Source organism: Camelus ferus, chromosome 6 (assembly GCF_009834535.1).
Source record: "Camelus ferus isolate YT-003-E chromosome 6, BCGSAC_Cfer_1.0, whole genome shotgun sequence".
In the NCBI taxonomy this organism is placed as follows: Eukaryota; Metazoa; Chordata; class Mammalia; order Artiodactyla; family Camelidae; genus Camelus; species Camelus ferus.
In genome coordinates this window covers 31796326-31808850 of record NC_045701.1, presented here as the reverse complement: position 1 = coordinate 31808850, position 12525 = coordinate 31796326, and the positions used below count along the sequence as shown (strand labels likewise).

The 12525-nt window shown below is 55.3% G+C and overlaps 1 protein-coding gene across 2 annotated transcripts; it reads left to right on the top strand.

The window, feature by feature from the left end:
* The first annotated feature begins 1498 nt into the window (after nt 1-1498).
* Nucleotides 1499-11831, top strand: AJUBA (ajuba LIM protein). Of its 2 annotated transcripts, none has more exons than XM_032481697.1 (8): nt 1499-2895; nt 5613-5714; nt 7372-7439; nt 7555-7617; nt 8341-8471; nt 8555-8606; nt 9305-9373; nt 9808-11831. In XM_032481697.1, exons 1-8 carry the CDS (start codon nt 1860-1862, stop codon nt 9931-9933), a joined length of 1647 nt encoding a protein of 548 aa, XP_032337588.1. In that variant the 5' UTR covers nt 1499-1859; the 3' UTR covers nt 9934-11831. The 2 variants fall into 2 exon arrangements, with proteins under 2 accessions (XP_032337588.1, XP_006175929.2); XM_006175867.3 differs by lacking the exon at nt 1499-2895 and adding an exon at nt 3416-3544.
* Nucleotides 11832-12525: the final 694 nt, after the last annotated feature.

Here is a 12525-nt window from a genome sequence, read left to right as displayed (position 1 = left end):
TTGCTCACAGCAGGTTGTGGATGCAACCTGATCACTCCCCTCTGTTATTAATGCTTTCAGTCCTCCCCGCTTCTAGTCTGATGGTAAAATCTCCTCTGGATCAGAGAAAAGCTGTAGGCCTGACCAGGGAAACAGAGAGGCTAATTCTCAGGAGAGATGAGGTCAGGGAGGCAATGTGGCTAGGACAGAGAAGCCAAATAGTTTGTGCCAAATTAATTTCCCCAAAGATACTAACCTCCTTTCCTTCCCCACTCCCTAAGGCTACACTAGGATTATAAAAGGTGTTCAAAATGTTGAGATGAAAGTTATATGCATGATATGTTTGCATATAATTTTCATACTAATTTACTATCTAAATACAAAGGAGTCATTTTCCTTCCCTGTTCCCCTCCCAGCCCCCACCGCCCTCCACCTCGTGCCCCCGATGTGCTAGTCTGGCAAAATCAGTTGGCTGATATTTAATTAGCTATGTTCAGCTTCAGCCCCAGCTTCCTCTTATCCTTATTCCTGATCCTCCTAGTAATGGCCAAGATCAGCCTCTTTTCCTTTTTCACCTTGATCAGTTTCACTTGCTATCTCCTCTAAGTGACTATTTTTTTTTTCCTTTTAAGTTACTACTTGCTCTTTATCACCAGTCTCCTGTGGGCCAACCAAGGGGGAGGCGCAGGTGAGCCCTAAAATCAGGCCTCTATCCCCAGTTACCTGAAACATTTGCTAAAAAATCTCACTTCCCAACACCAGGGGGTGTCTATCTATCCCTCTATCTGTCCTACCCTGAAGGTAGAGTCAGCCTCAAGCCTTTTCCTCGCTCCTTTTACGTACATACTAAAGTTCCTTCCCTCCCGTTACAGAGCTTGCGGTTCAAAACGTTGTCTTTTTATTGCAGCATACCTGTTTCTCTCATTTCCTATGGACTTAACACAAATTTGTCTTTTTTTTTTGGTCTATTCAGCACCACCCACGATCCCCTATGGTCCGTATGGCTCTCCTTTCTTTCCATACCTGTCTTCCACCACCTCTCTAAATGGGCTTCCTAGCCTTTCTGGGCTCTTTACTTACGCGTCTCTGAACCTCTCTATGTGTCTACTTTTCTTCTCTCTCCCTGGCTCACCACTTCTGTATCAGTCCCTCTTCCTCACTCCCACAGTCCCCACACTAGGAACAAAGTCACGGTGTTTGCGCAGAACATGCCTCGCATCGCCCAGTCCCGGACCGGGACATTCCACCGTGCCCCTCCGCGCATTCCAACTACAAACAAAGAGTTCCCCTCCCCATCCCCCATTTTTTCCTGTCCCAATTCTTGGGTGATGTGGTAGCAACTGCCCAAACTGCCCCTCGCCTTCCTTTCGCCTCCAGTCGGCGGATCTCCACCTCCGGGACAGTTAGCACCAGCAACCGCCACCCCCCGTCCCGGCGCATCAGAGATTCCTGCGCCGACAACCCCGTTCCTCTTGCAGTCTGCGCTCCGCCCCTCCAGGAAAGTAGATCCGGCCAGGCAGACAAAAGTTTGGGAGAGAAGTTGGGTCCTTGCTGAGTGTGAGAGAGAGGGGGGCGGGGGCCGGGGAGAGTGGGGCTGCTGGGCGAGTCGTCGCGTGAACAGATAGACCTGCGGACGGGACAGCTGCGGCCGTAGGCCCTCCTAGCCCCGCTTAACCCCTGATGCGCGGGGGGACGCAACACCTCTCGCCGGGGGATGCTGCGGGATTCTTGGCGCCGGGCATCCGGGCAGCCCGCTAAACCCGTGTGCCTATCCTGTGCCCCTTGGGGACCGGAGTCCGTCCGCAGGGAAAGAGAAGCGGCTGCCGAGACGCTGCAGGGTGCCAGGCGGGGAGGGGGCTGGAGGCCCCAGACCTGAGGGCATGGAGCGGTTAGGGGAGAAAGCCAGTCGCCTGCTGGAGAAGTTAAGACTCTCGGACTCCGGCAGCGCCAAGTTCGGCCGCAGAAAGGGTGAATCTAGCCGGTCTGGGTCTGATGGGACCCCCGGGCCGGGCAAGGGGCGCCTGAGTGGGTTGGGAGGACCTAGGAAATCAGGGCCCCGTGGAGCTACTGGGGGACCTGGGGATGAGCCATTGGAGCCAGCCCGGGAGCAAGGCCCCCTGGACACTGAGAGGAACCCGCGCGGCTCCTTTGAAGCGCTGCGCTACGAATGCTCCTATCCCGGGGGGCCGCCTCCTACCCGGGCCTTGCCTCTACCTCAGTCATTGCCCCCCGACTTTCGGCTGGAGACCACGGCCCCAGCCCTAAGCCCCCGCTCCAGTTTCGCCAGTAGCTCAGCCAGCGACGCGAGCAAGCCGTCCAGCCCCCGGGGCAGTCTGCTGCTGGACGGGGCGGGGGCTGGTGGAGCGGGAGGTAGCCGACCCTGCAGCAACCGTACCAGCGGCATCAGCATGGGTTACGACCAGCGCCACGGCAGTCCCCTGCCCGCCGGGCCCTGCCTATTTGGCCCACCCCTGGCTGGGGTTCCGGCGGGCTATTCCTCTGGAGGGGTGCCGTCTGCCTACCCCGAGCTCCACGCTGCGCTGGACCGACTGTGCGCTCATCGGCCCGCGGGGTTCGGCTGCCAGGAAAGCCGCCACTCGTACCCCCCGGCCCTGGGCAGCCCGGGAGCTCTAGCTGGGGCCGCAGTGGGAGCGGCAGGCCCTTTGGAGAGACGAGGGGCGCAACCCGGACGACACTCGGTGACCGGCTACGGGGACTGCGCCGCGGGCGCCCGATACCAGGATGAGTTAACAGCGTTGCTGCGCCTGACGGTGGGCTCAGGTGGGCGAGAAGCCGGCGCCCGCGGGGAACCATCGGGGGTCGAGCCATCGGGTCTCGAGGAGCCGCCCGGTGCTTTCGTTCCGGAGGCCGCCCGTGCCCGGATGCGGGAGCCGGAGTCCAGAGAGGACTATTTTGGTGAGTGAGAGAAGTGGTTAGGGACGGGAAAGGACTTGTCGCCGTATTCGTTCCCCACTGCCCCGACGGCCCAAACTGCCGACGCCGGGAGATCGGAGGCAGAGATGCGGAGCTAGGAAAGAGGAAAGAGGAATTTCCCCCTTCCCACTGGGTTTCAAATGGACCACGAGCACCTTATTTCTGCTAAATTCAACCCCCTCGGTGATCTCGTGAGTTCCAGTTCCTCAAGCTTTAGAGCCTGGGTTTTTCGCGATAGGAGGCCTCGTAGGGAGGGGACCGACTTGGTTAGTGAGAGCATCCCCCATCTTGCTCCCCCCTCGGCGGCGGTGCCCCTGCAGGCTTCAGCGCGCCGCGCCCCCACCCGGGCCCAGGCTCCGCCCGCAGGAATTCGGGGAATGCGCGGGTGGGGGGGCGGGGCGGGCGAGCCGCGTGCGTGCCGGCTCCTGCCCGGGCGCTCCAGGTGCCCGCGGGCGGGGCCGACCGCGCGGCGCGGGGCGGAGGTGGGGTGCAGGGGGTGGGGGAGCTGCTTCCTAACACGCGCGGAGCTGTGACCGCGGTCGGGGAAATGGAGCCTGCGGGGGAAGGATGAAGCGCCCTGAGACAGAAAGCAGGGACCCTACTGCTGGCTGGCCCCAGCCTTGCTGGCTCGGTGCGTGCGTGGGTATTTAAGCCGAGGCCCGGTGGTGTCAGCTTCTATTTTCCCCATCCTCCGGAAGTCAGGGCAGAAACCTTGACCACCGGACAACATCACCCCTGGATGGTTGATGACCCTATATAATAGCTAGAAATAACCTGGCCTTCAGTTCTGGCCGTAACCTGCTCAGAATCAGGCACGAAGTACCCCCTTACTTCCTGCTGCTAGGGAAACCTGGTCGCTGCCTCTCTCCCCCACGGTTATTTCAAGAAGTATTAATTGATTATATATCTCAGCTGTGGGGGAGGTATTGGGGTCTTGAACAATCTCAGCCAAGACCCACGGGCACCACTTCGCTATATTAAAAAATACTCATCTGATTGTGAGAGGAAGTACAGAAAAAAGTGGAGGGCTCACCCTCAGGGTTGTGGGCCTCTTCAGTGTTCCGGACACCTTCTCACCTTTCTCACCATCCATGTTCCTGCCCTGGACCCCAAGCTCTAGAACTCTGGCTAGAAATGTAAATAGGGAGCGAAACCCAGCCTGGGAAGGAAGCCTGCCGGGGGAGGTTCAGAGGTAGCAGGGCTGCAGGCTGGAAGGGCCCTGCAGAGTTCAACTCCAACCTCCCCCCATTTCTCTCCCACCCTGCCCCCACCTGAGAGAGGAAAGTCCAGAGATGCTTTGGTCAAGGGAGATTAAGTGACAGGATCCTTTTAGGCCCTGAAGTGGCAGATGGGTGGAAAGAAGTCTCCTCAGCTAAGCCATCAGAACTGAAAGGAAGAAAGGAGCTCCAGAGAGTGCAGCGAAATAGGCAGGAAGAATATGCTGGGTTAGAGGAGGTGAGGCGGTCATGCCTGAGCAGTTGGCTCTCATCTTCCCATAATGTCCAAAGCTTCCCAAAGAAATGGCTCTGACAGGGCCCCCTGGCTTGATGATCTTGGGACAGATCTTGCCTCCCCTGGGGAAGCCACATTTTGACCTGGGGGTGGGGGCTTCTTTCCTGGGGTCAGGTTGCAAAACCCCCAGCTTGACTGCACCCTCCTACTCCTGCCCCTAGTAGGGGCCCTCTTCCTTGGCTGCGGCCTTGCCCAGCTGCCAGAGGGTGGGAGCAGGGCAGGCCTGGACCCATCAGTCGCTGCAGCTGCTGCACGGGCTCCCAAGCCCCTGGGCAAAGACTGGGATGGGCCCCAACAGGCAAGGAGTGTGGCAGTGTGCCGAGGGGGGGAGGTGGGGCGGGGTGAGGCGGGCCCGTTGGGATCTGCTCCCCAAAGACAGGCCCTAGCCCTCACTCATGGGCCTGGAATTGAGGAGTGGAGGGAGGGAAGAACACACCCAGGAAAGGCGGGTGCCAGAGCCAGGTGTTATGTATTTTAGGGGGGATGGCGGGGAAGAGCAGTTCAGCTCTGTTTCTCCTAGGATAGAAGATGACAGGGAGACATTAGAGGTTCTGCCACCCTTCCCCTGCTTCCTCTGCAACCCTCAGTCCCTGGAACACACCCTGCATTCTCAGCAGCCACCTCCCCAGAGGAGTCACACTCACATGGTCCCCTCCACACAGGGCCCTCTGCTGAACCAGGTCGTTCTTTCCATCCTTGGAAACCTAGAGGTACGGGACACAGAAGCCATTTTATAGCCGAATAGCAGTTCATTTTACAGATGGGGAAACCGAGGCGCCAGAGAGGCTTTCGGAGCCTGGCCTGCTTTCTCTAGGAAGTTTTTTACACCTGCTGCGGGGCCCTTATGGATAGTCTCTAACTGCCCCACACAGTGCAACAGAGGTCGTACCTGAGGTCCAGGGACCATATCTTTGCCTTTCTCCAACTTTCCACTGTATTGGGCACGGTATTTTCTTCTGGGCACTAAATAGATGTTGAGGAAATATCTGTTGAGTAATCAGTAAACAAGAATAAGTCTGCCCAGCGAAGACCTCGCTTCATCCCATTTATTCTCTCTTCCCAGAAGGGAACCCACCAAAAGGAGGCTGGGACTGGTGGTCCTCTACCATCAGGAAAGATGGGGGGGATGCCTGGCTTTGAGCTGCGGGAGTGGGGTGTGATGCTGACAACCCCTTCTCTCCTCTTAGGCACCTGTATCAAGTGCAACAAAGGCATCTATGGGCAGAGCAACGCCTGCCAGGCCCTGGACAGCCTCTACCACACCCAGTGCTTTGTCTGCTGCTCCTGTGGTGAGTGCAGCCCCCAGACCTTCTGGACCAGGGCCTGAGGCCTTGAGCACTCCCTGCGTGCACGTACACACTCACTAGTGCCTAGGGAAAGCAGGACTTGTATCTCTTCCTTTGCTGGTCTGGTCCACACTTTCTCTCTTGCTTCCCTTCTCTGTGCTCTACCTGACTCTCCCGCCCCCATGTTGCAGTCAGCCCTCCCTCTGTTCAACCTCTTTCCTCTACTCTGTTCCTCCCTCTTTCTTCTGCCTTCCTGCTTGCCCAGCCTGGACTCCCTCCCAACCCTCTGGCCTCTCCTTGGTGGGGTTTGGTCCTGGGCAGCCGAGTTGCCTGGGGCGACAGTGAAAGACTGGAATGTGGGAAGGGCGGGCTGGGCTGGGGGAGTGGGGAGCCGTGGGGGGCGGAGAGGGGGGTTTTCTCTTGGCTGGTCAGAGTTCAGCCACCTCGCTGGAGTGCAGGCCACCGGGCCATGCCAAGCTGATGACATCACGCTCCAGGAATGCCCGCCGCTGCTGCTGTTAGCTCAGGAGGCCCGCCTGGAGGGGAGGTGCTCCCAGCGGCCTCAACTCCCCAGCCCTTCCCTCACCTCCCTTATTACCTCCCCCCCCCCGCCCCCACACTGCTTACCCACTCTGATTCTTTGCTGAACCTTTAATCTCCTATCTCTGCCTGTCTGACTCCAGCACTCAGCTTTTCTCTTCCTGCCACTCCCAGCCTCTGCCTGGCTCCTTTTAGATTTGTCTGTCTGTTTGTCCTGTTTATAGGGTCCCTTCTGGGAATGTCTCTTTCCCTCTGTCTACTCCCTTGTGTCTCATAAGTTTCCAAGTCAGCTTTTCGAAACCACTGGGTAGAGATGGAAGCGGAGATTTTGATGAGAAGAGGGCAGGGGTGGGAAAGCTGCCCATTCTCTGCCGTGGTCTCATTCCTCCTCATCCCTGATAACTTAGACACCCTAGAGCAGTTCGTGGGTGTTGGTTTCATGGAGAACGATCCCGCCTTGTCCACTTACAGAAGATCCTGGGCTGCTTCTGACCCTGGAGACTCTGCTTCCCTCTAAGCTTGGGGAAGCAGCCTAGTAGCAAGAAAGGGGACTGACTTTGCTCCCTAAGTGCTTTGTCCCTAGCAGTAGTACCAGTATGTCCTGACCTCTGCAGAGCTATCCCTGGGAGACAGACAGGCCTAGGAGAACAGGATAGCTGTGCTCAGGCAAAGAGGCTTCTAGGTTGAAAGGTCCCAGAAGGCGAAGCCCAGGACAGTATGATTGTCTCTATGCACATTGCGCTGCGCCTTGTTCAGAACTTCTTAACCTTGTCCTCCAGCCTGTGGTTGGCTTTGCTTTCTCAGAGGGCTCCCCGAGTGTGGGCACTGCAGAGGAAGGCACTGGTTAACAGCAGGGTCACAGAAAACTGTAGAGGAGACAGGAGCCCGAGGAGCAGAAGCAGAGGACAGAGAACTTGGCAGGAGTGAGACCAAAGCAAATTGGAATTGCATCAGAGCGAGTGTTTGTGTGGGGAGGTGGGACAGACAGCAGTAAGGAGGGCAAGCACTAAAGTCCAGATTTGAACGCCTCATGCAACACTGGGGAGCAGTGACCCCGGGGCAGGGACGCCCAGGGCCTGGACCCTGGGAGAGGCTCCAGCCCCTTCTCTGCTGTTTCTAGGGCGAACTTTGCGTTGCAAGGCTTTCTACAGCGTCAACGGCTCTGTGTACTGTGAGGAAGATTATCTGGTGAGTGAGGGGACCCCTGGGCCGGAATTGGCTCCCACCCCTTTCTTGGTGGCCCATCAGGGTTCTGCCCATCAGGTCATTTTCTGCCCATAACATCCTCCGTTGGTCTGCTCAGTTTTCAGGGTTTCAGGAGGCAGCTGAGAAATGCTGTGTTTGTGGTCACTTGATTTTGGAGAAGGTAAGCAACGTGTCTTCAGCTGAGACTGTGAGGCTGCAGGGCCGAGGGGTAGAATCAGGAGCTAAATGGATACTGAGAAAAGGTGCGGGGAGGAAACCTGCTGGCAGTCACTTGCATCCCATTCCTTCCCAGAACCACTGTTTACAGTGGATTCTCTCTGCCTATGGGATCAAGTCTGGACTCCTCAGCCTGCCACCCCCAGGCTTCTGTGATGTGGCCCCTCCCTAACTCATGCAGGCTACAGCCAGGCCCTCTGCCTGCGCTAGGAGTGTGGGGTCCTGAGTCTTAATCCCCTTTCTGCTACTGCCTGGGATCAGCTAGAACTCAGTTTTCTTTCCTATAAGAGGGATTGGGTTGGATCAGTGGTTCACAACCCTGGCAGCCTAGCAAATCACCTGAGAAGAAGTAAAGGAAATACCTATGCGAGGTCATCACCAGAGACTGTGATGAATACACAGGTGGTGGGACCCAGGCATTGATGGCTTTAAAACTTCCCTGAGTGACCCTAATATGCAGCCAAGGCTGAGAAACACTGGTCTGGATGCTCCCTAAGACCTTTTTCAGGGTTTCCGCCTCCATTTTAAGACTCCTTGGTCCTCCCGGATTACATAGCCTTGTTCTGGGAGGTTCGCAGTGGTCGGATGAGGTTAGTGGGAGCAGCAGGGAGCGTCATCGTCAGTCGCTAGAGAGCAGAGACTGATTCTCCTCCGGCCCGTGAGCCAGATCCTCCAGGCGATGGGGAAGTCCTATCACCCAGGCTGCTTCCGATGCATCGTTTGCAACAAGTGCCTGGACGGCATCCCGTTCACCGTGGACTTCTCCAACCAGGTGTACTGTGTCACCGATTACCACAAGTGAGTCCACTCCTGGGGCTGTGGTGTGGAACTGGGCTCAGGGATTCCCCAACCTCAGCTCATCTCTGTCCTCTCTCTTTCAGAAATTATGCTCCGAAGTGTGCGGCCTGTGGCCAACCCATCCTCCCCTCAGAGGTCAGTATGTCTTGAGTTCTCCTGCAGGGCAGCCAGTGCTGCTGGATCTGGGGAGGGGCTGGGGACATGCTGCCTGGCCTCCCATGGGAGGCGGTGGTGCTGAGGAATGTACTCCGCGAAGATTCCCGTGTGACTCTGCTCTCGGGGTCACCACTCTGACCCCAACATCCGGGCCTGGGCTTGTCTGACAGCCGCACTGGGCTCAGGCTCCATCTCTTTTCGCCCAGTCCAGAGAAGGAGACTTTCTTTGAGGTCAGGGTCACCAGCTCCCAGATGTAGGGGCTGGCAAAAGGTGGGAAGAACCCTCAGGGCTGGTAGGAAGGGGTCAGAAATGATTTATGCTGTGTGTGCCGAGGGAGGGAAGCCAGAAGCTCGTGAGGAACCAGACCCCACTGGGTCTTTGCCTACTTTATTTGTGCCACCTGCCCCTTTCCCTTCCCTCCGCTTCCCTCACAGCTCGAGGGTAGGTAAGGCCTGAGTCCCTGAACAGAGGCCTACGTCCTCCTGGAGGTGGCCAAGGAAGGGGAGGGAGGAGGTCCCGGCAGGGTTTGCTGGGGCCATCTCAAAGCTACGGAGGATGGCAGAGGGGCTCTGGAGGCCTCCGTATGATCTTCCCATGGGAGTGGGGGTGTCTAGGGGAGAGGGTAGAGTTGGGGTGTCATGCTGCTCTCACACCCAAGGGGTGTGTGTTATTTCAGGGCTGTGAGGACATTGTGAGGGTGATATCCATGGACCGAGATTATCACTTTGAGTGCTACCACTGCGAGGTGAGTGCTGGGGACCGGGCTCCCAAAGGAGAATTGAATGGGGCTGGTGGGGGTGGTGATGTCCTAGACTGGTCGGAGTCTGTAGGAGAGGTGCAGGGCCCGGGAAACCAGGAAAGTGCTCTGACCCATCTCCAGTCTCTTTCTGGTCCATCCGGGCCTGGTTGTTTAGTCCTTTCTAAATCTGGCTTCCCCAGAGGCAAGACTCCTAAAACTAGGGGCTCCTGGTAACCGCTGGAAATGGGAGCCCGTCTCCTTATTTCTGCTGTAGCAGCGACACCTGGTGTCCAGCTGAGGCATTTTCTCTTCTAGGAGTCCATCCCCTCCAACCCCACCCCCTTTCTTCCAGTTATTAGGAGTCTAGTGTTGAGCAGAGCCGACTCCAAGATGTACTGAGGTGCCCAGGCCGAGGTGAACTAGGTGTCCTTCTTCCCTAGGACTGCCGGATGCAGCTGAGTGATGAGGAAGGCTGCTGCTGCTTCCCTCTGGACGGGCACTTGCTCTGCCACGGCTGTCACATGCAGCGGCTCAGTGCCCGACAGCCCCCTGCCAACTATATCTGAGATGCGTTCACCGCTGCTGCCATCACCACCGTTGACAGATTTCTCTGGCCAGTGGGCCCCTCTGGGGCCAGTCGAGGCAAGGAACGCTCTCTTTAGGCCTGGCAGAAGAGTCCTCTGGGGGGCCCCAAGGGCCAGAGACCCAAAGATCAAGACATTCCAAGTGGACTTGGAGGAGGAGCCCTCCAGTGCCATGGTGGGGGTGACCGGCCCTCCTTCCACACGTGCAGGCCATGCTGTAGCATGTAACCTGGGCACACGCAGGCGGATTCTAATCTCTATCTCCAGTATGCATTTCTGTACGAGTCAGGCAGTGTTCAGGTTCTGGGTTTGAGGAAGCGCGGTTAGCATGGGAGCTCCTCACTCTGTTGTGCTCACACGTGGGATCAGATGTGGGGCAGACAGTCTCCGACTACAGTGTCTTATCGCTGTATCTGGATGAAGAGGTGGAAACTCCAGACCTTATAAATGAGTTATTTCTTGGCCTCCTGTCTGTGGACTAGGAGAGCCGCTCACCCTTCTGCTGGGAATGGGAACCGACTCTGGGTGGGCCTGCTGCCTGTATTGCCTGTTTCTCAGGGACACGTGTGGGCCTGGGGAGGCTAGGTGGCTGCCTGTCCGTGGTTCCTCTTCTCCTCGGCTGGGGGAGGTAATGAGTGGGCCTCTGGGTGTGGAGTTGCTGAGTGAGATGTCTAGGAAGCTTCTAGCCACTCTCCCTGCACACCCCTCCAGAGTGTGCTCACACACACACACACACACACACACACACTCTCTCTCTCTCTCTCTTCTCAGGTCACTCTTTCACTTGTTTCATTAGTAGTAGCTCAGCCTTCCAGACCTGCTGCCTCTCACAGGGAACCAGGATGACATCCTCTGCGGCTCCCAAGCTGAGGTTCCAGGAGCAAGAGGAGCAAACCTCTTTCGCTTGGTTCTAGTCAGTTTGGCTAGATCTCTGGAAACCAATTCACTGAAAACTTGTTTGCTTAAAGTTCACTTAATGACAAGTTTGCCAAAAGCTCAATTCCCTTTGGGGTATTTTTATAGCCATTTAATCGCTCTATTCTTTTTTGTCACGGTTTGGGTATTTCAAGGATTTATATCTATTCATCCAAGAGTACTCCTGAGTTATTATTAGAAGCATAAATTTATCAAATTTGCAGCACTTTGTAAATGATGAGATTGCTTCCTACCTTTATGGATTTCTTTTTCTGTGCTACCCACTTCTCAAACACTTTTTTTTTTTTAAAGTTTAAAGTTTCTAGCAATAAATATAATTGGTGCAGACATTTTGTGTATCTTCTTTTCGTGTTTCTTGATCCAATATTCTTTTCCAAATCAGATGCCTTAAAAAAATGTAACAGAGCTCAATATGATCTTGATCCCATGGTCTAGCTTCTACTCTCCTGCTGTTAAAAGGCCAATATATTCTAAACAAATAAACAGGCATGTGGCATATTCAGTTGAGTAGCAAAGGTCGTACAGACAACAATAAAAAGTGAAAGGGTGAATCTGTTAAATCCTTTTGAAATGCTGCAGATTTGATAAATATTTCAGACTATCTCTAGGTGAATTGGTTTTAGGCAAATTAATCTGATCATCTTTGATCCTTAGTCTTCATTCTCCGCCACTTAACGTTCCATGTTGGAAATGATGACTCTTGAGAACAGAAATTCCACATTTAGGGAGGATTCGAAGATGACTTTGCCGGCCAACCTGGGAATTGCATGGAAGAGGCCTCTGAGTGAGAGTAAGAGTTCAGACTCACACCACCGAGTGCCAGAGGGGGAAATGCACTATTTTTTTCTAGCAGGATAAATGCTCTGAAACAAAATGACTTGTTCTACAGCTGGGATCACTTCTCCTGAACTATTATTATTAAATAAGTGCATACAAAGACTCTGTGACTGGGAAAATTTCTCACCAGGCTGCTCCAGAACTGGGAAGTCCAGACAAGCATGTATAGCTTTGTATCCATCCCTTCAATTCTTTTACTCTTGGGGGTCTTGTCCGCTCTTTCACTCTGACCCTTTGTCTCTTACTCTGATTTGAGCTTCCATCTGTCCCTGACTGGCTGATTCCCCTCTAGGTCTGTGCTCATCTGTCTTAGTCCTGGGGGCTCCCCAAGATCCTGCTTTTGCCACTGGGGCTACTCTCTCCTTCCTGAGGAAAAACAAGTGCTAACATCTGATGAGATGGGCCTGGGAAGGCCGGCCGTGGCGTAAGAGCGGCCCCAGCCGCCCCACCCCACACTGGCTGGCTCCCAGGTGTACCCCGCAGCTCGAGAGTGTCACTTCTTCCTGTTCACGAGGAGATTGCTCATCCTTAATAGTTCTATTTACTATTTCCTGTTGCGACTGAAAGATTCGTGGGGTGTTGCCAAGGATACAGCAACAGGTGGACTTCATTTGGCCAATTTGTCACCTGATTTTCACCAACAGCCACTAAGCCTGAGACAGGGGAAGGGGAAATGGAGGAATTTTGAGTCCATTTGGTATCTCTTTTAGACGAGAGTCATGGACAGAGGTCTGGCTTTCACAGCTGACTTGAGCTATTTGCTGGGGCCGGCTCCATTCGCTACGGTCCTGAATGTGGTTG

Bases quoted from the DNA above. Each gene is read 5' to 3' on its own strand.
- AJUBA (XM_032481697.1), top strand. From the start codon at position 1,860: ATGGAGCGGTTAGGGGAGAAAGCCAGTCGCCTGCTGGAGAAGTTAAGA. The intron at 7,440-7,554 runs GTGAGTGAGGGG...TGGTCTGCTCAG, and splicing joins ACTGTGAGGAAGATTATCTG to TTTTCAGGGTTTCAGGAGGC. The intron at 8,472-8,554 runs GTGAGTCCACTC...TCTCTCTTTCAG, and splicing joins TGTGTCACCGATTACCACAA to AAATTATGCTCCGAAGTGTG.